General features: G+C 41.7%; 3 protein-coding genes across 3 annotated transcripts; 2 read left to right on the top strand and 1 right to left on the bottom strand.

Moving 5' to 3' along the window:
* Nucleotides 1-6,394: 6,394 nt before the first annotated feature.
* LOC308124504 (myocilin-like) lies at nucleotides 6,395-9,012 on the top strand. The gene is made up of 3 exons (XM_080487531.1): nucleotides 6,395-7,034; nucleotides 7,474-7,578; nucleotides 7,677-9,012. The coding sequence occupies exons 1-3, from the start codon at nucleotides 6,551-6,553 to the stop codon at nucleotides 8,480-8,482; spliced, it is 1,395 nt and encodes a 464-aa protein (XP_080343657.1). The 5' UTR covers nucleotides 6,395-6,550; the 3' UTR covers nucleotides 8,483-9,012.
* A 4,688-nt stretch (nucleotides 9,013-13,700) lies between these two features.
* LOC308112002 (polyisoprenoid diphosphate/phosphate phosphohydrolase PLPP6-like) lies at nucleotides 13,701-17,328 on the bottom strand. Its single transcript, XM_080467169.1, has 2 exons — nucleotides 16,640-17,328; nucleotides 13,701-14,452 (listed from the first exon to the last, which is right to left on the bottom strand). The coding sequence occupies exons 1-2, from the start codon at nucleotides 17,022-17,024 to the stop codon at nucleotides 14,031-14,033; spliced, it is 807 nt and encodes a 268-aa protein (XP_080323295.1). The 5' UTR covers nucleotides 17,025-17,328; the 3' UTR covers nucleotides 13,701-14,030.
* Nucleotides 17,329-17,394: 66 nt separating this feature from the next.
* LOC308115548 (peroxiredoxin-6-like) lies at nucleotides 17,395-21,565 on the top strand. Its single transcript, XM_080473106.1, has 5 exons — nucleotides 17,395-17,671; nucleotides 18,262-18,418; nucleotides 20,367-20,516; nucleotides 20,625-20,771; nucleotides 20,886-21,565. The coding sequence occupies exons 1-5, from the start codon at nucleotides 17,580-17,582 to the stop codon at nucleotides 21,021-21,023; spliced, it is 684 nt and encodes a 227-aa protein (XP_080329232.1). The 5' UTR covers nucleotides 17,395-17,579; the 3' UTR covers nucleotides 21,024-21,565.
* The last annotated feature ends 316 nt before the right edge of the window (nucleotides 21,566-21,881 follow it).

Below are 21,881 nucleotides of genomic sequence, written 5' to 3'. Positions count from 1 at the left end.
GGACGGCGTAGCCTGCTCATCATACCTCAGTTCACTGAATGATCGCTCTGTGTCCGGTTTGAGCTCGGCCAACAAGGGCTGCCTTTAGAAGAAACATTGGTGTCTCCTTTTCTGTTCAGTCCAACAAGAAATCACAGATGGTGCAGATATACGTAGCCGTTGACTGTGGCGTCCCTTTAGATTAAAGTTTGTTTCCAAATAGTTTTGTTTCTTCATCTCTCAAATGAGATTGCAAGATGAGATCAGTTGAACATGTGAGCTTCTGTCATTCCAGATGTAAATACAATAAGGTTCTACATTGTGTAAAGTCGGAAATTATACCATAATGTAAAACTTTTTTTTATGTCATTCCTCCCTCTCTCAATGTTCATTGACAGCTCAGCACCAAAGTTGAAGCAGTGTCATATTAAAGTGTCGTTAAAGTGGAAGAAAATACCTGTCCCCTTACATAACGCACACCTTTAAACAGTCTCAGATTGCACAACATGCTCGCACCTAACACATATGGAATGAGTGTTAGTGAAGCAGGGAGGGAAAAAAATATTGACTGAAACTCTAGCGTGTATATATGCGTATCCCTGGAATCCTGAAAGCCTGTACTTTAGAACAACACGGAGGGCAATTCTGTGCGAGGAGGTATTAGCAGAATTACAATGCACAGGTTTTCAGTTATTTGTACTGTGTGTGTTTAGATGATGTCATGCAACAGAAGACAAAAGAATGTAACACATCTCAAGAATCTCCCTTAGTCGAGTCCAGGTTGGGCTTTTCTGCAGTTTGCATGTTTGACCCCATATGTGGGTTTTGTTTTGGTGCAGAGACGGTGGAACCGCAGTCCAAACATATGTAGTAATGCAGTCCAACTCCTTCAACTAAAACCAAGAAATGCAATTAACACTGACCATTGCTGAGCATAGTAATTATGACTGTGAATGAGTCAGTGTAAAGAGAATCCGTGTTACAAAAGAACGACACACGCCAAGTGATTTCTAACTAATAATTTGGTGTTTGACTCACATCCAAAACCAGAGTCATGTGCATGTGTAAGCATGTGCACACTCATAGATGTGTGTGAGAGTGTGTATATATGTATTCTTTCGATGTTTTGTCAATAGTTTATTTTATTGTTTGACGTGTGTGGTATCAATAAGGATTGAATGATGATTGACTCAGGCATGAATAGTATAGTTTAAGGGCTGAGGTCCTGTATTTAAATGCAAACATTGAAATAAAAGTGGGTAACATTAAGTTTGACTCCATAACAATCACAACATTCAAGTCTTCAGTCTATCAATAATATAGTCTCATAACAAAGCAAGCAGTGTCTCCAATTTGTTTTCATACTTCAGTTATGTCAGAATGTGAAATCTTTTCTGCAGTACAGTGAGAAGGCATGCATGACTGGAGATTGTCTAAAGTTGCTCTAATAAAATGACCTGATCAAAATATAATTACTCTAAACATAAAGTTAACAACTGATCTCTCGTCGCCTTACATATTAACTAAAAAATACACCATCAGTTATTCTTTTACCTGCTGTACACACACCTGCCGCGGAGAAGAAGCACGTTTTCATCAGAACTGAGTGACATCAGTTGACCCATCTTGTTAGGGTGACTTCTGTCTTTCGGCCTGGAGCCGTACCAGCGTGTCTCTATCAGTAATAAGAACCTCTGGTGTAACGCCAGTGACCAAACAACACCTACTGAGCCGCTGTGAGCTTTCGTGCGTGTAGGCGTGTGATCCTCTGTGATTATACCCTGACAGTCACAACAGAAAGCAGGACATTTTTGTGCTTTTCTCTAAAACAGATCACAGAAAACTCCCAGGGTGCTTCAAGCAAACATTTCAGTCCTCAACACGTTATCGTCACTTCTTACTGTATGACTCAAACTCACAGGCAACTGGTATCATGGGAAGTTTTCTTGTTGACTTATTTTTCTCTTTCAGGTTCTCGTAGGAATCAACCCACAACCACGCCGAGGTTACTGCAAAGCTACTGAATTGTACTTTCAGTCAGGGCACTGAGGCATATGGTAAATGTCACCCACATGTTGAGGTGGTCGCTCGTGCCCAAGGTGGTTAACAACCTTTGAGCACTCTTGAGAACACTTCCTTTATGTCTGCATTACAATGTACATCTACAGACTGCACAGGCACCAAACGGAAATGCACAGTACGCAATATTTCACAGGTCTAAATGTAAGTCAAGCTAGTGATGTTGTGTTAGAGTTACTGGAATTTACTCTCCATTAATCACTAAAATATTATGCTGTAAAGGCTGCAGGTAAATGATTTAATTAGTTAACAAGTCCATTTCCTTTTTTTTTTTTTGAAGCAATCAGAATTTAGATTTGTGCAAACTGCTGAAGTTTTTGCACCCAGCCTGATTCAATAATCACACAAATTTTCAGCCATCCCCTCTTTTTCCTTCGGCATAATATTATGTAATTCATATTCAAACAAATGCAGCCATAAACTATCCCTTCAGGACAGCATGCAGTCTTAGAATACCGAGAACGCAAGGATTATGTTTTCAAATTCATGTAAAATAGAAGCCGTTATCTTCTTTTCTCCCAAATATTTCTTGTTTGCCAATCCTGGCAGGCTTTTCTACAGATGAAATAGGGTTATTTTTCTTTGAAATGCATGTGTATCAAGGGGGAAACAGTGGAACAATGGTTACAACTGTTGTCTATCAGGGCTTATCTGAAGAGAGATTTGTATGTTCTCCCAGTGCCTTGTGGGATTCTCTACCTGTTCTCTGGCTTCCTCCCAGCATGCAAAAACATTTGTTAGAATAGTTGTCGACTCTAAATTTGTCTCAGGTGTGAATGTTTCTGTTGCTGACTGTTTGTCCTTCTGTTTCGCTTGTGATGGCTTTACCACCTGAGATACTGTCTCGATAAAAACGTTCAGAAGATGAATCTGAATTCAGCTGCAGAAGAAGCCGTCCTGTACATAGAGTAACGAACCGGAAAAGGGCAAACTGTCATCTTAACCCTTTGGTTTTTGTATGTGTTGTGTATGTGGGTGTCCTTCCGTCACCTTTGCAGTCACCGTGATGTTTCCACTTCAACGTTGGACTCAACTAAACAACCTATGAACCAAACTAAGCAAAGCATTTTGCATTTAAACTCGATACCTCACTGCAATGAGAGTGCTGATCCTCTAATGTCTTGGCATGTGTGACTGTACATATTTCCTAAAATGTCAGAACTAAGAACATTGTCCTTCTGAATCACACTTATTCCCACTCCATGCATAATAGTCCACTGGCTGAAAAGCAGGTTGCACAGAAACATTTCCGTCCCTGTCCCATGGCCAATTTTCAAAAACCACAGAAAAGCACAATGCCATTTTATGAGACCTTTAAGGACCACATCTTTTCCTGTTAAAGCATCAGACTCCAACCCTCAAAGGCTCAACTGTTTCCTTGTGTCATGTCATCAAGCTAAGCCAAGATATCCAGCTGCTTGTTGGCGTCTGAACGTAGCATTGATGCTCTCCAATAACTCTCAAGTGTTTGCTAAAATGTCAAACTATTTCCCGGAGATAAATATTTCCAACTTGAGGTTAGGTGATTTATTGAAAGGCACACCAGTTACATTGGCTGTGTTTCAAGAATTGAATAGAAGATTTGGAGTTTCTAATTGGGATTTTACCGACCTGCAAACCGAGGATAAGATGAATATAAATCAGCTATTGTAGGCTAAAAAGAAATCATAAGAGACTTGATTGCTATGAAGGACATTCACATTGCCTGGTGCTGTTTATTTTAATTTTGTGAATGTTTATCAAGTAATGTACTTATTTAAACCTAAATAAATAAATCTGACCACATTGTAGCTGTATCATAATGTTTATAGTCATATCACTACAGATGTTGATCTTGAAAAGTTTTTAATTCACTATTAATTCTTTGTATCCCTGGTTTAAATGAAAGCAAGGATCATTCACATGACAACACAAAACAATAAATACATCCACCCCCACATGATCTGCAAATAAATTAACATGGATATTAATGGTGGTAGTAAGAGTAATATCATTACCTTCGCCAATGAAACTTTGTATGTATGTATGTATGTATGTATGTATGTATGTATGTATGTATGTATGTATGTATGTATGTATGTATGTATGTATGTATGTATGTATGTGTTTTACAAACTTTTCGCAAAAACTACTCAACCGAATTGCATAAAATTTTCAGGGATAATTTGTCAACATTCAAGGACCAACCATTTTGATCTTGGGACGTTAACGACTCACCGTTTCCGAATAAATACCAAAAAACTGTGAAACTGCAAAAAAAAAAAAAAAAGGGCCATTCATCTCTTTTCATCTCCTTTCATCTCATCACACTTAATTTCCTTTGAAATTTTCTAATAATAACAACACTAATACATTTCTCATTCCCTGTTGAAGCGGTTATGAGCGAGTGATCATCTCTTCTCTGAAGGGCCAACGGAAAAGCTACCGCTGAATTTTTACAGGATGACTGAGTCGTGTTGCGTAAGAAAAACACACCTCTGAGGTAAAAAACATTGAGGAATACTTGTGACTTTCCATGGGTCATAAAAAAGGACAGGTTAACTAGGCAGCAGATCAATCTTGTGGAACCAAACACAGATGTGCACCTTCAGCTTCTTATGGGAGGAGGCACCACTCCTTTATTCACAGACATTCACAAAGAAACATTAAGAACATAAGATAAAGCACCAAAGAAACCGCTATCAGTTCATGAGAGAAATGTGTTCCCTCAAGTCCCTCAGAGACCAGACAAATGTTTTTTGCACATTCACATTGGGTACACTTGTGTTATGCTCATTCAGTGATATATTTACCATTTCCTTTGTCTGCTTAGTGCATCAGACGGAGACAGCTGGAGCATTGGTGGGCCCCAAACTGCTGAAAGCCATATGGGATTATTTGGACAATGTAAAAATTATTTATTTTCAACTTGAATGCTTAATCTTTAAAATTAGCAGAATAACTTACTTTATTGTTGTTGTTGTTTGTGAAACACAATTTTCTATATTTGAGCTGAATTTGTGTCAGTAGTGTTGTATGTTATCACACCAATTGAACATCTGATGGTGTCAGTTGCATAAATATGGCCAGTAAAGAAGAGACTGGCAACCTCATTGGTGGCTCAAAAGGCGGTTATTAAGGTCATGTATAAAGCTGGAAAGCTGGAATTTCAGTAATAGACTTACAAGATCTTTGTCAGTGAATATTTGATTTGGCTTACTTACAAAAGCTAGTTTTAGAATAGATAACACATTTGATGTTATGTGATACAAAGCTATATTTTTTGGTTTGGTTTTGGCATTAAATCTCAAACTGTCCTTAATTCTGGCTTGTTACTTCTGTAGATGCAGTTAATATCTTCTTAACCAGAAATATTGGAACAGTAAAAGCCAACAGGGCTGACAGCATTTGTGTTTTTATGTTTCTTACAGTCAATTCACATTGCCTATATATAGCACCATATAGTGCTTGAGCAGTCTCAAGGTGCTTTTCAGTCAGTCACATGCCCAAACTAATGACAATGGTTGGTATGGAAGCTTGCAGTTGCAACAGGACAAGTCAGCTACTGCTCTAACCGCACAGTTACAATTACAGTTGACACATTAGGTTGCACCTCTGAAGAGAAATAGTGGTTTTTCATGACATTTTTACACCCGAATATATCACGAGGCACGGCAGTACTGATCTTTACATTCATTCATCTATCTTCTTTTTAGCCAGCATCAGGGGAAATGCAGGGTCCATTCTGAACGGCTCACCAGTCCGTCACAACACTGATGCAGAGACAAGGTCTATTGAGGCTGATAGAGAACATGGAAACTCAAAAAAAGAAAGACCCATAGTCTGGATTTGTGCTTTCCTTCTTTCAGTGTGGAGACAGACCAGCCTCACTGCATCTTCATAGGTCTCTTGTGCAACATATCATGACTAACTGATGTGGAGGAAGAAGAGTACCAGCATGCCCCCAAGTTCTCTGAAGGATGAGCCTCCTCTGCAGAACATTACCTTTCTAAACATTTCATCCCAATAACGGTTACAGTATTTAGTAGTAAAACAATAAAATACCTCTGCAGCTGACACCCAGAAGACACATCAGGGGATGCTGTCCAGTCAAAACAACCTTGTTACACATGACTAAGGAATTCTCCACAGCAGGAGCAACTTGTGCAATTTTCCACTGATACCGTGTGATTTTGTTGTTTACTCATCTTAATAGTCGTTTAGCAGCAGAAGGGAGAAAACATGTGGACCCTTACAAAAGCACTCTACACCCCCAAGCTATTTCCCTGCCACGCTCCCTGTCCCCTCCCACTCCCTGACACTTGGCTGTATAAATTCCCTCTCAGAGAACTGCTGGGAGCCACACGTTGACCTGCACTGACCAGGGACACTGCGTTATGGGGAGTCTACTTTAGTAAATTCCTAACAGTGGTATAGCTTTTTAACAAAATATACAACTACATCTTTGCAAATTGATCCAAAACTAGAGGAAGATCGACTCAAACCCTTCAGGATGTTGCACTGGCTGTCTTTTTTCTATTTGAACTGCTTTATGCTTTCCATCTACAGTCAGGCGCCAGACCGAGCCTTCCTGCACCGCTCCAATGACCCTACTGGACGCTGTCAGTACACTTTCACTGTGGCCAGTCCAGAGGAGTCCACCTGTTCTGGAAGCAACACCAAACCAGAGATAGATGGCGTCGTGTCCAGGCTCACTTTGCTGGAAGCTCTGGTCAGTCGCATGATTGCAGGAGCAGACAGAGGCGATGGGACTGGAGCCGGGCCGAACAGCAAAGACGGTCTCCAAGAAGCCTATTCCCACGTTACAAGAGAGAGAAACCAGTTGCAGCAGGACAAGGAAAGTCTGAACAAGCAGGTCCAGGAGATGCAGAGGAGACTGACGGAGCTGAACCAGGAGGCAGAGAGCCTCCGGCAGAAACCCTGCCTGCAGACACACGCCACAAGTGGGGCTCAGCACGAAAATAGACCCATCAGTGGTATGTACATCAATGAGCAAAGAGCAAAGCATAAACCTATCAAGACCCTACTGACATCATTTGTATCCCTGAAAAATGCTGCAAAATTACTATGCATATGTGCAAATTTGTTGAACTTCTAGATCTTGTGCACTTTATAAGTTAGGATAAAAATTCTCCCGGTTGCCTATGAAACTTCTCTTGAGCGAGCGGGTCAAATTGCAACAGACACAACCTGACCTGCTGCCCTCCCGGCTGAGTGAGGACGAAAGGAATTTACAACATAGACTCTTCTTTAATGGCCTTGTCACTCACAGCTGTCTGTTTAAGCAGCTGTTATCAGCTTCAGGATCCAGCAGTGCTCTGAGGAAAATAAATAATGTGCGCTTTATTCGACTATTTTGTCAATATGTGTCTTCCTCCCCTTTATGATTTACACAACCCTCCCCTTCTCTTTCAGATCCTAGATATAATCAGGGGAATGGTGCCTATCAGGAAATGAAGGCAGAAGTGACAGAAGTCCCAGCATCACATCTCTTACCTGGTGGATATCACAACTTCACAGGTAGGGGGTTTATTTTTTCTTTCTTGTATCAAAATGATATGTTCAAGAGTGCTGTAAATAGCAAAATGGCATAATGTTCAATTCTTTTTTTCCCCTAGGCTGTGGAGAGTTACGGTCAGTGGGAGAACCTGTGTTGCATAGGAAAGCTGACAGCATCATGGGGAAGTATGGCGTGTGGCTGCAGGATCCGAAGCCTCAGGGTTCCATCTACACCAACATGACCGTGTGGCGTATCGACGCTGTGGGTAAAGATGTGCGTCAGCTCTTCGCATATGACGACATGGATCAGTTCACCCGAGGCTTCCCGATGAAGGTCCTGGTACTGCCGGAGCCTCTTGAGAGCACAGGAGCAACCCTGTACCAAGGGTCACTCTATTACCAGCGGAGGCGCAGTCGCACACTGATTCGTTACGACCTGACCTCAGAGACCTTGGCATTGCGTACTGACCTGCCGCACGCCGGCTTCCATGGCCAGTTCCCATACTCCTGGGGTGGTTACACTGACATCGACCTGGCAGTGGACGAGCAGGGTCTGTGGGCCATCTACAGTACAACCAAAGCAAAGGGTGCTATTGTGATTTCCCAGCTGGATCCCGAAAGCCTTGAAGTGAAGAAGAGCTGGGAGACCAACATCAGAAAGAACACAGTGGCCAATGCTTTCATGGTGTGTGGACGGCTGTACACGGTGGCCAGCTACACCGCAACCAACACCACCATCAATTATGTGTTTGACACAGCCACCGGCGAGGGACGAGCTCTCTCTGTGCCCTTCAAGAACAAGTACCGATACAACAGCATGGTGGACTACAACCACGCCAAGAGGAAGCTCTATGCATGGGACAACTTCCACATGGTGACCTATGATGTCCGACTGGGCAGGGTCACCCAGGGTAGCAGAGCGTAAATTAGAGGAAAATCCTCTTTACTTCAATCCGTGCTGAGATTTTGTCAAGGTTTTAAGCAGCTCTTCATTTTTGATTAAAAACTATATTTTTTCTAATAACACTGTAAATAAAATAATCTGTGACTAGAAACATAAATTTATCAAACAGATTAATGTACTTTTTTCTCCCATATAGTCACTGATATCAGTAGCCAGTAGAAAAGCTAAACATCGTATAACAATGATATATTTTTGTAATCTATGAAGAGTGTTCATGTTATTTAATTTTCTCAATAAAACTTTATAAAACAACATACTTTTGCTTGCTTGTGTCACACAAACCTGACATTCAGAAACTAGTAACATGAAGGGTACAGAGAGATTACTAAATCACCATAAATATCAGAAATGTCTAATTCAGAAGTGCACTCATGGTTATCTATTTGATCTCAAAATAAGATTTCTGTAAAACACAATGTAATTATTTTTCAATTGTTTAGCATTTAGAAGCACACACAAGCAAAATTCAAAATAAAGTCTTCTAAAACATTAATCTACATGTTACATGTTTGCATTGTATCTTATGTAAATCACTTTATAGCATTAATGATAAACCTGACGCTTCAGGATTTTCCAAAATGTAGAACATACCTCTGTAAGTCTCACAAGTCAAGAAACAAAAGGACAAATATGTGTTTGAGTGGCTTTACTGGTAACGTGTTAAGTTGAGTGACTGCATGCATCAACTTGCAGTAGACAGGAAATGCAACAACCTTGTGTGAGACGCTGCCTAGACATTCATTCGCAGGCAGTCACATTAACACATTTTACATGCATCTTGGTTGCAATAGAAGTACCCGAAATATGACTTTGGGCAAATGCAGAAAAGGTTACAATGCCTTGCTCAAACAAGGTCTTTAGGGGGGGGGGGGGGGGGGGGGGGGGGGGGGGGGGGGGGGGGGGATTCAAGTAAAATTCATTAATCAGGTGAATTGAGTGGAAGGTAAGATACTCTTTTTTAGAACAAAAAGACAAACATACAAATAGGTATCACTCATTTCAATGTTATAGCATAACATTTGAATCATGTATTATATTGATTTCATTATGAAACAGTAAGGAATACAGAAGTTACCAAATTATGTCACTTGTCCATTAAAACATTCAGTGTTGTCTGACCAGAGAGAACATAAAATAAAGCTTTGCTCAAAAGCCACTGAAGCCACAACACTTTGCAATATTTTCCTTTTAAAGGTACTCCTCACGTGACTGCTGTCGGTGAGCTTTTGAGGAGACAGGCACACATGATTTCGAAACTTGAATATGCATAAGACTAATTGAGAAACGTCTCAATAATTTCCTACGGCATGAAGAAAAGTAACATGAGCTTCATGTTTGATGTTTGTTACTGTATAATGATTGAACAGTTGCTGAGAATTGGTGAAATCAACCTCTCAATACAAACATGTTTTTCTGTAACTTCATTATTCTGTTTTTAATGTGCAGTACCTGTATCCCATGATTTGACTTGTATTTTCAAACAGTGACACAAACATTCACAAGTTTGACTACATTTGGAAGCTTTGTGTAAATTTCATGCAAAACCTCAAGTGTGATGTACCCAGTAACAACAGGAACAAAACAATTGTGTGAGGACAATTAATCTGGTCAGTGTCCACCATAATTGTGAGTCATCATGCAAGAAAGTTGGACCCTGGGAACAGTTCACATAATTTCAGCTTCTTCTGAAGATTATTAATCATGCTTTCCTGGCTCAAGTGAAAAGTCAACTCATCTGAGTGACATTTCTCGTCATCCTGGGAAACACAGATGGGGCTGTTTGGAAATTATCCTTACTGACGTTACTGCTGTTGGGATTTATGGTTGGTTATTAGCATAAAATTACTGTAAGTCATAGATTACTAAAAGCAATAAATCACTGGAAGTAATTTATGAAAAATTGAAATTATTAATGGAAGTAAACGGTCATTTACTCATTAACAACTCCTAAAGTAATTGAATAATTACTTTAAAAATGAAAAAAAATAAAAAAATAATCAAAAATAATTTTTAATAAAAGAAATTAGTAATTTGCATAAATTTCTTATTTATGTATTAATAATAAATCGGGGCACCACCAGATAAACTGGAAATAGCTAATACCAAAATATCAGTCTCGTTTGTAAAAAGTTTATAAAAGTTAGTTAATATTTCTTCATAAAATATAACAATCTTAAATAGAATGGAAGGTGTGAGATCCGAGCACAGACTGTTACAAACCAGTGAATTGTCAACAATAAATACACAATAATCACCAAGAAGCGTACAATTCAGCTAACAGGTGTTTATTAATAAAAATGTATTAATTCATAAATAATTCGGAAATCATCTCATAAATCAACACATTCAAATAGCAAACGACATCTAACACGGAGATCAAATCTATTAAACAGCAAACACTATGTACAAAGAGAGAGTGTGTGTGTGTGTGTGTGTGTGTGTGTGTGTGTGTGTGTGTGTGTGTGTGTGTGTGTGTGTGTGTGCGCGTGGTCTGGAGTGACGAGGGGGTGTAATGACCTCGAACGTCCACCAGGTGGAGGCAGACGTCGGCGGGTCAATGCGGTTACTGGGACGACCACTAGGGGCGTGCGGCGGCGCGCAGAGGGAGAGCGACTTGATGTGTCCACCAGGTGGATGTCAAGAGGGATTGCGATGACCCATGCGACCACTAGAGGCGTTTGACTCGCTCTTTCTCGGGAAGCGGCGGTTGCTTAGCGGCCAGATAAACAAGACGTCCGTCGAGCGCGCATGCGCGAGGGCGGTCTCGGAGCGAGTTAGTCTACCGAGGGCGTAACAAACGGGCGGTTCCGTTGGCCCGGTTCTGAGCACCTGAGTCCTAAGTGGAGGTCGGGTCCTGCAGTTAGAACTCTTGTGATCAAAACAGATCTGCTCTTGCAGCAGCTAACAGATAGTTGTTACATGCAGTGAATGGAGAAAGCGGGGCGCATATCTGCGGGTTAGTGAAAGAGGGGGAGAGATGAGAGAGGATGAAGACAAGAGAAAGACAGAGAATTCTGTGGGGCTCGGTTCTGAACCCTGGTTCCTCCACACAGAGCTCCCAGTGGGCCTGGAGCTCACTCGGACCTCTGGTTCTGAGGTGGAAAACCAGAGTCCTGGACTTGGTTGGTGCGGCCTTCTGATCGGCACATGGAAACACATTGCATTTTCAACAGAACATCATTCTAACTATTCTCTGCCCAGACAAAAGCTCTCACCCTTCTTGGTTTGGTTCTGGACAGCACCGTCCGTGGTGCTGTTGGTTCTGGGAGGCTGTGGTAACTGGTTGTTCCCGGGTCTGAATTCAGCGTCCTGAATTCAGAGGCCTGACTCCAGCTGCAGCAGTGGACAGCAAGGCAGTTGAAGGAGGAGAGGAGAAGAGGAGACAATGGCTCTGGTCTCCAGAATCCCCCAAAAAGGCAAAAATAGAGGAAACAGAAGATGTAGTCCAAACTGGGTCCTGCTCGTCCAGCGGGCTGGTGTTGGTTCTGTCTCTTTGTTTCTGCTTGGTGCTCTCTAATACCATCCTGATGAGGGAAAGAGATGTCTCTCCCTCGATGGTCAGATTGAAAAGCAGAGAGTTTTGGTAGGAAGTGAGTCTCACCAACTTGGGTTTGGACCCCTGTGGTGTGTTCGGGTCGGATTCAAGCATCCTCATTGGCCACTTCCGGGGTCTGGCTCGCTCCCCTGCTGTTTTATGGCCTGTTTATTGTTGCTGGTGTTTTCCTTTCGGGGGAAAAACCTCTGGAGGAGTTCATGGAATCTTCAGCCCCCAACACTGCTAAGGTGCCCTAACAACCCTGAACTAACTCCAGGGATATGTCACACTACAAGTATAAAATCAGCATTGACAACACTGAATAAACCTTTGCTTACCTTTGCCATAGCTGCTCTCTCAATGTTGGCAGTTTATCTCAACTGCTTTTTCTTCGTGAGTTAATTGATTTGTCTCTTTCAAAAATCAACTATATCCACATTATCTTCCTTCAAATAACTGAAGAAGGTCGAACTTGAGGGGTCATTGTACTGACCTACGCAATGCTGACAGCTGTGAGCTTCAGTATTGCAGCTAAATGTCTGTTCACATTAGTAGGGCAGGGCAAATCGAGCGGTCAATAAGAATTTACACCAGTCCAAGCTTACCCTGGGTAGAGGTATGGTACACCCCACACAGGAAAAACACAGAGAGACAGCCACATACACTCACACCTATACTATGAAGCAAGAGCAATAACCACTATATCACTCTCAGGCCTTCAATAATCCATTATCTTTCATTTACAGTGATTGGTAAAGTATAAAACAATTTCAACAAATAATCCATTAGTAATTATTTAGTTAATTATTATTATAATTTAATTTGCACTCGCTATAACCTCTGTTATTGCACCTCACTAAATGGCTCTGAGATCAGCTTATTCAACAAGCCAAGAAGAAGTGACATTCTCCTGCTATCCAAAGGAAGTGAAGGAGCCGAGCCTTGTAGTTTATAAACTGTGAGACCACTCCTGGAGTTTGGCTGGTGGTTTTATTGTGCACCATCACATCGTCTCACCTGCATCGTGCTTCATGAGCATAAGAGCTTTGACCAGTTAATGCAGACGTATACTCGTGGTCTTACCTCCAGATCTATTTTCCATCTCCTACCCAATCTTCTCTTTAAAATGCTTTGTTCCCCCTCTTCATTTCGGCCTCAAGTTGGCCGTTTGCAACGAGTTTATTGTTATGCACCGCCCTCTAGAGACGGCTGGCTGCATTTATCATGCACGACTCCCAGGTCTCAGAGTTCATTGCTCACTGTGTTGTTGTCACACAAATACGTTTTGCCTGGTCTAAATCCACATATCCTCAGGGTCTGTGTAGTCTCATTTGGAAGTTGCACTGGTATGTTAAAAAGGAGGCGATGGCAGCACAGTTTGTCAACACTGTAAGACGAGATGGAACCTACTGCAGCATAATGACAGTCAGGAGGCTCAGCAGCAGCTGATGGAAACTTGGGTGAGGATGAGTCGACCAAGTGCTTATTCAGATACAGTGCCAGCTGTGGTTTGTGACAGCTTAAAGCAAAACCGCATGAGAAATCGAATGGAAGTCTTACTCTACCCGTCTGTGCCAGTCTAATTTTGATAAGAGTATACTTATTTGAGCATTCACACTTCACCAAAAACCCAGTCATTGTTTTGGTAGAATACAAATAATCTGTAAATTACTTTTTATTCTAGAAAGAAATCTGCAGATTTCCTTTCATCATTGTGAAATCAAGTGCATGCATCATTTACAAAAATTACAATCTTATTGAAGACATGCAACACAGAAAACACTTTCAATATTTTACTCCACCCTTTAAAAAAAGAAAAAAGTAAGCACTGATTAAACTCTTACAAACAAAGAGTTTAAGTTATTTTAATTCAGTAATACAGATGTTTTCATAAGAGCAGGGAGTTTCTGAATCACAGAAACTTCTGCTGTACATTTTCGCCACACATATGCTGACTCTCAGACACCACCTGACCTAATGTTTCCAATCCAGCATCCACAGTCCGCTGTACGCACTGCTGAGGCTCTCTCTCAGCCGCATGAGCAGTGGGTCCTGCAGGCAGTCCCAGGTCACCCACAATCTCTCCACCAAGCAGTACTGGCAGTAGCCCATAGCCAACCCAAAGCCCACATCCGTCACATAGTGTCTGGCAAGCAGCAGTCTGGCCAGGCTCACCATGGTGGCCCAACCCACCACCAGGACCCTCATGGAGTCTGTATCTACCAGCTGGGCGAGAAAGAACCGGGCGCACAAGGCCGCCCTGGAAGCGTGGCCAGAGGGAAAGGAGTAGCGCTCCACAAAGAAAGTGGAGAGGATTTCAGAGCGGTTTTGTGCAGGCCTGCGACGTCTGACCAATGTCTTCACAATCCTGACCAGCAGCAGGTCCAACATCAGAGCTGGAAAGGGAGAAAAACAATCTTCATTTTCACTTTGAAATACTGACCAAACTCGTTATGCTCAAAAAGCAACTCAGATTCTTGTTGATCTTGCTGGATTTGAGGTCTCTCACTTTTAAAACACACGTTCAGATTGTAACAACAATTAGAATCTGTAATTCAAGTCTTAAGATGCAAGGTCTGGAGCCTGTCTCAGCTAACATTATTTCAAAAGTCTAGAAATTTGTTAAACCAATATCAAACACGTGACAATTTCTAACTTAAAAAAAAACATCAGTTGGATACCTTTCCTACTGGGTTTCTATAAACGGACATTCACACATCATTGATAACAATTGTAACACAAAATGCATACATACATTTTTTAATATAACAAGAATTGGTAGAGTCACTTCCACTAGTTGCATGTGCACAGTGCATACATCAATGTATAACGTCAACCTTTCTCACATTGTTTAGGATGAGTATATGATATGTATTCTGGGATTCTAATCAATTTCACGTTAGCTCAGTAAATAGAGGGTTAAGAATGTTCAAGTACATCTTTGGATCTTGGAAGGAAGTTGAGGCACCTAAAGAACTAAAGGCCACTGAAAACATGCAAACTCCCTTAAAACAAATTTCCTCCCCAGGAATTAAACCCAGGAAGTAAAAAGGTTATTTTTATTTTTTTTCCCAACAACATAACCATTGGAGTAACATTTAACTTCTTCTTTCAGCATTCTGTAAATTAAAGGTTCTTGCAGATAGCTGCATTTCTGAAAGCCATCTTGGCTCTGTATTCACAGAACAACTGCAAGTCTGTTTAGGGAGAGCAGGTTAGATGATGTACATTTTTTTGTCCATCACAAAAGCTAATAAGACTGAATTATTTTGGGGAGAAAAATCCTCGAGAAAAGGTAGAACAGCTAATAGAAACGGTCCTGGAGCCTCTGTCTGCTCCAAATGGCAGAATGAGATTTAAAGACCCTGAGAAACACAGAAAGTGGGGAAACTCCTGGGGACCAGGTTTAGCTGTCACTGGACAAAAGTGTCATTTGAAGCTGCACTGCCTCTCTAACAACACTTGACTTAAATACAAACATGGTGAGACAACTGAAGAGGAGAGCTTTATTTTGCAGTTTTTTGCATTTATTTACCTCATGCAGGAGACTATCTACCACTACAATAACATGCTGATGAACAAGTAAGGAGCATGTTGTTTTTTAAAACAACAGTCCTGTTGATGGAGTTCATGTGGTTTTGTACTCAACTGTGTCATTAATTGCTTCACGTAAAGACGCTGGAGTCTTTCTAATGTATCTGGCTGAACACTTAATTCTACATCTGAGACAATTAAGTAAGAAAAATAAACAAAAGGAAAGGTTGAACCAAATGTGCTGTCCTTGGGCTCTTATAGAATGACATTTTGCTGACACCCTTGACCTCATTAGTTTCTAATTTGTCTACAACAATAAGCAGTGGTACACTATCTATAGTATTTCCACATCAGAGTGCCATTCTATAGGCTATTACAGGCCAAGAATAGCTCCGGTATTTTCCCCCAGTACAATACAGAATATCAGCACACCACTAACCACAAAGCTGCCAGTCAACGAATATAATCTATGCCTGCAAATAAATCGTCAACTATGTCACGTGCATCACTGACAGACACCATCAGCTCAAAACAGAAAACTTTCCATTGCTGTTCCCGGTTCTGGGCTACGGGGACTCACAATCATCCATAGGCTTTATTTATTTTTTTATCTCACTTTTGGAGGAGTCAATGCGTCTTTGACCTGCTGAGTGGAGCAAATTCAGTGGCGTCCTTAGATGCGGTCTCTATTTTACAAGAGCGCAACAGACTCACAACACTGGCAAAAGTTTAATTGAATTTGGCACGAATGTGCCTTATTACGCAACGGCAACACCTGCCGCTGATGGAGTGATCGATATGAAGATCCAAAAACAGCAAAGGCGAAAACGTCTAATTGAAAGCATTGCAATGTGCTTCTTTTTTTATTTTATTTTTAATCCTGCATACAGTTGCGCTTTAATAGCTGTAAATGAACACACACAGATGATGAACGTGTTCGGTTAAATGAAATGATAGGACAATATTTGATCGTGTAAATGTTTATTACAGAAAATGTTCGTTTCCGTTGAAATGACACCTGATGATGCACTTTGAGTGTAGAAACTCACCAAGAGCCAGGTTGAGCATGGTCTCCTGCTCCGCCGCGCTCCCTCCTCGGAGCAGAGTGTACACAGTGCCGATGAGCCATGGCGCGACGTGTCCGGAGAACTCCACCAGGCGCACCAGGGGCCGTATGCTGCCCCATGGTGACTCCTCGCAGGCGCACACGCCGAGCCGCTTGGACAGCCACAGATCTATAGCCAGCAGAAAGCGGAGTGTTATAGTAAATATCGGCTGGCTCAGGCTGACTGTGAAGTCCTCGGTTTGCACTCCGGGGGAAAAGTAGGAGCAACTGGAGCCCCGGCGGCGGACATGGCACTCAGAAGGTGCCCGGCTTCCACACACAACTCCGCGGCAACTATTCCGTCTGGATGCCGCTGAGGACATTTTCATGTGACACAGTGTGTCCCCAGTAATTTATCCGCCCTCCTTCCTTATCGGCTACCTAAACAGTCCTGCGCTCAGACTCAACCCATTCTTCAGAGAGGAGACTCTGCTGGCGCTGAAATGATGCCAGTTTACAACTGGGCTGCACTTGTCATGTGACTAAAATACCTGCAAAATTATTCTTGATAGAAGTTTATTAATTTAATTGAGATGAATAAGATATTTTTTGTCCATATCATTTTTCTTTTATCACCGATAGCAGGTATGCCAATTCCAGGTATGATAGTGAAACATTAACTACATGCATTCAGAAGAGTTATTTAACTGTGGTGTAACCACATAGGACATGTGTGCGTATCCGCCGAGTCCGTGCGTCACATCAAAAGTGTGGTTTTGAACAGTTGCGCTACTCTGTACACTTCACAATAATGCTTTTGTATTTTGTTAGTTTGAGAGGGAAGTTTCCGCCCACTCTTCATCTGTCCGACTATCAGCCATCAGAGGTGCTGCTGAACACACACACACACACACACACACACACACTCCTCCACCTTTCACATCATGCCGGGGCTCCTGCTTGGGGAGTTATTTCCTGATTTCGAGGCGGAAACCACTGCTGGGATAATTCAATTCCACGAATTTATCGGCGATTCGTAAGTTAACTTAAAAATTCTTGGATATTTTTTAAGTCAGGAATCAAACTTATTGAGGAATAGGAACGCAAGAGAGAGAGATGAGAGAGGGAACTTGTGCACAGTTCCTGTTACTTTTATTGTGACGTCTGCTTTTTGAACATCCTGCACACACAGCTTTTAAATCTTCACACACAACTGTACTATTGTGGCATATCGGATCTAAGGCAACACAAATGATACTTTATGAAGTGGTGATGAAGAAAGGGATTAAATATGGTCTATTGCAGAGCTGTTCAGTGGGGCTAATAATGAAACCTGTATACTTAACAAAACAGGTCAAATGTTAAAACCAATACACCACAGAGCTGGTTCACACAATCACTCTGCCGGCCTCATGAAAACAATCTGGCCTGTCATTTCAAAAGTTAAAGGTAGCACTTTAAGTGTCAAGCGCATATGAAGTAATACCTTGTTCCACAAAATCCAAGAAATCAGTATAATATATTATTGCAAAATCTCTCTCTTAAAAAAAAAACAAAAAAAAAACAAAAACGCATCTTTCTTCTTAAAGACTTGACACATCCAGACTTAATATCTTTTCTTTCTAGATGGGGAATCCTCTTCTCCCATCCTAGAGACTACACTCCAGTATGCACCACGGAGCTGGGTCAAGCTGCCAAACTGAGTGGAGAGTTCACAAAACGCGATGTCAAGATGATTGGCCTGTCCATCGACTGCCTGGACGACCACCACGGCTGGGCCAAGGTGTTATCTGCTAACTGTAACTGGCTCTATGACTTTGTGTTAACAGATTATCTGCAATCCGACTGAATTCCTAGGAGTTACGATTAAGATTGGGTTAGAGTTAAAGGAGACATATCATGCTTTTAAATCCTTCCTTTTTACATATAAATCATACAGTTGTGGTCTATACAACGCGGAACTGCAATGCTTGGGTCTGAATTCCTCATTATTATAGCTCCACAGGCCCCTTTTCAACCCCTTTTCTGATGCGCTTCTGAGAGCAACTCGTTTTGGGGCGGTCTCTTCAAATGCAAATGAGACACTTCATACCCCGCCTCCTCTCCAGGTTGCAGAGGTGACACTCGGTTCAACTACACCCTGTTCGGCCATCTTTGTAGTTTGATAGAACAGATACAATTATCTAGCGGCGGAGAAACTTTATATTCACACATTATTTACAAAATGTCAACAATGGAAGATTTGTCCATCCAGCCATACATGTTGGAGCCAGAGTCGGACCCGGCGGAGCGAGATGAAAATGACGATGATGCACCTACAGAACAACGTCTTCATATGGATGTAACGCAATGGTGTGTTACTATATTTACACTAACTTCTCCATCCATGCCCACTACTACAATACTGCCTGTATTACAACGACTATTTAACACAGAAGTTACATTATAATCTAAAACGAGCACACAGCGCTAACATATGAAGACGGTGCAACTGCTAATGCTAACAAAACAATGACAGGGACGTCTTATCATCACACTTTTTAGCGTTATATACAGCTTACCGAAGTGCTCTGTTCGTCGTCTCCATAGATAGAAGGAACTGACCGCTCAATCAGACCAAGTCTTTCGGCAAATCCTTCTTTATACTGGCGGAGGTTGCTGAAGCAGTCATTCTTGAAGTGATTCGCGCACACAAAAATGACCTTACCCACAGATGTGGGTACATTTCTGTGAAAAATAAAACTCAACCAGGCACTTGGAAAAGGTTCTGATGCTGGGAGACGGTGTAACGAAGCTTGTGGGTTACTACATCCAACAACCGAACATTTCGACTTATCCTCTCGTAACTTCGGTTGGACTACAAAATCGCAGCGAGAAACAAAAATGGCGGATTGCTCGAAATGTCGATGTCCTAATTTGGCAGTTCCGCTGAGAATACTGTGACGTCATTGTTCAAAAAACGTAATAGAGAATAGAAAAATCGAAACCGATCGCAAAATATGACCAAAACAGAATATAAAGATATCAACGGAGCACCTGAAGAGACTACTTTGAACTTTTCTGTACTTCTAAACACTCTAAATATACAACAAAATGCATTTAAGGGCTAAAAAAGTGGATTTTGCATGATATGTCCCCTTTAAGGAATTTTCTCTGCATGTTATTAGAAAGTAATTTGAAAACACTGTTAAACATTAATTGCTAACCATTGAATTCTAGATTGTGCAAATATCTGAAAATCTCTGACTGGTACTTTTTCATACTAGACGTTTTGTTGGGTCTTTGCATCACAAACACAACTGAATGACGTGGAAATGAGGAAGGCAGATGAATGTTTTAACAACATGAGAACAAAATGAAGACAAAGTTCAGCTTTGAGAATGAATTTTATTCTATCCATCCAACTTCGATAATGCGCGATGTAACTCAGGGTCAATGGTATCTGGAGCAGAGTACAGCCTGGACAAGTCACCCGTCCATCACAGGGACTTATAGTTTATGAACGTTCTGACAAACAGATTGTATATTTAACCCTTTTTGAGAGAAATCCCAGGTCATATTTTGCTGAAGAAGCTTTTTCATTGAATGAAGACTTGATTGCTTTTGAATGCTTTTAGTACAGTTGAGTCTCTTAACTGTGGTCAGATGAGTAAATGTGTCAGAGCCCCATATTTGCAGCAGTGGCTTATTTTGAGTGTTTTAGGTTTGACAATAGTCTTGTATCTGACTAGGATATCCTAGCTTACAACTGTGAGGAGGCCGCCTGCTGTTCGTTGCCCTTTCCCATCATAGCAGACAGCAAACGGGAGCTGGCAGTTGCCCTGGGCATGTTGGACGCAGATGAGAAGGACAAAGACGGCATGCCGCTCACTGCCCGCTGTGTGAGTTACAAACATTTCATTTGCTTGTTTTAGAAAAAACTATCCTGCTTCCATTTGTATTCGAAGAGGTAGAAAGATTTCACTCGTCAACTGTCCCATCTTCCTCAGGTCTTTATAATTGGTCCTGACAAGCGGCTGAAGCTGTCACTGCTTTACCCAGCCACCACAGGACGCAATTTTGCCGAGATCCTGCGTGTGGTGGACTCGCTCCAGCTGACAGCAGGGAAGCGTGTGGCCACGCCCGCCAACTGGCAGGTATTTCACGAATCAGAACTCTCTTGGCACAAATAAGTCCTGCAGTTGGTTGTACAAATAGGAGACACGGAGCTGGACAGATAGTCCCTTTCTCATGTGACTCTCTTCCTTCAGCCTGGAGATTGTGTCATGGTCCCTCCCAGCATGTCTGAGGAAGAAGCTGCGTCTTTGTTCCCAGCTGGCATCTACACCAAAGACCTGCCCTCCGGGAAGAAGTACCTACGCTACACGCCTTACCCAAAACCTCAGTGAGAGTGCATTGATATACTACACTTATGCCCCCCATCCTACAGGCTATACTTTAATGCAGCAGTTCTCAGGTCAGGGCATGTAGTTAAAGAGACATCTCCAGACGAAGTAAGTTGATAGAATAGTCGTGCCTCACGATAAAGAATCATTATCATTTAACATGGTAGTACACTGCCTTTAACAAAAAGTTGCAAAAACATTCCGCTTTCTCTTTCCCCGACGTGATGAAGACAAAGGAATGAAATGTCCAGATTTATTTCATATTTAAGTACGTAAATGTTTCTTATGTAGAGGGTGGCAGGATAAGTTTCCAAGGTACCTGAGGTGAAGCCTTTTGCACACGCGTAGTTTGTTTACGTTTTTCAAACAAGATTGTGTAAGTTCATAAAACCGTTTGTTGCTGGCGTGAGTCATCCAGCTGCTTGTTACCATTCAACTGTTTAAGGTGTGTAATAAAACATGTGCTGCACAAATTCATTTTATTTTCACTAAGTGTACTTGTAGTCTAACCTGCCACTAATAAAGACATTCATTCCCCGAGTGGTAAGAGATAATTTTGTGCAACCCCCCCCCCCCCCAAAACAACCCTCAACTAAAAGTTGATTTTACTCAGCCATGACTTCCAGAAACAACTGCTCAGGCTCTCCTCTGTAACTTTGTTATTTTGAGCCAGCAGCAATCTCCCACCTCCTGCCCTGTTTGATCAGAAGTTAGTTTGAAGTGTTAACTCAGCTGTGCAGGATTTTGCGTCCCCCTCCCTCCCCTCACTGGGTTTACAGCATCAGCGGGGAGCTTATCAACTTTGATCTCACGTACGCCGGCAACAGGCTCCTCTTGTGAGCAGAAGACCAGAGGACTTAA

The sequence above is a fragment of the Lipophrys pholis genome, assembly GCF_963383615.2.
Source record: "Lipophrys pholis genome assembly, chromosome: 1".
NCBI lineage: Eukaryota > Metazoa > Chordata > Actinopteri > Blenniiformes > Blenniidae > Lipophrys > Lipophrys pholis.
This window is presented reverse-complemented; position numbering and strand designations above follow the sequence as displayed.

What these genes read in the sequence shown, in the direction of transcription:
- LOC308115548 (XM_080473106.1), top strand. Translation starts at nt 17,580, where the DNA reads ATGCCGGGGCTCCTGCTTGGGGAGTTATTTCCTGATTTCGAGGCGGAA. An exon ending in CACGAATTTATCGGCGATTC is followed by an intron (nt 17,672 to 18,261) that starts GTAAGTTAACTT and finishes TTTTCTTTCTAG; the next exon opens with ATGGGGAATCCTCTTCTCCC. An exon ending in CCACGCCCGCCAACTGGCAG is followed by an intron (nt 20,772 to 20,885) that starts GTATTTCACGAA and finishes CTCTTCCTTCAG; the next exon opens with CCTGGAGATTGTGTCATGGT.
- LOC308124504 (XM_080487531.1), top strand. Translation starts at nt 6,551, where the DNA reads ATGTTGCACTGGCTGTCTTTTTTCTATTTGAACTGCTTTATGCTTTCC. An exon ending in CGAAAATAGACCCATCAGTG is followed by an intron (nt 7,035 to 7,473) that starts GTATGTACATCA and finishes CTTCTCTTTCAG; the next exon opens with ATCCTAGATATAATCAGGGG. An exon ending in TGGATATCACAACTTCACAG is followed by an intron (nt 7,579 to 7,676) that starts GTAGGGGGTTTA and finishes TTTTTCCCCTAG; the next exon opens with GCTGTGGAGAGTTACGGTCA.
- LOC308112002 (XM_080467169.1), bottom strand. Translation starts at nt 17,024, where the DNA reads ATGAAAATGTCCTCAGCGGCATCCAGACGGAATAGTTGCCGCGGAGTT. An exon ending in CATGCTCAACCTGGCTCTTG is followed by an intron (nt 14,453 to 16,639) that starts GTGAGTTTCTAC and finishes CTCCCTTTCCAG; the next exon opens with CTCTGATGTTGGACCTGCTG.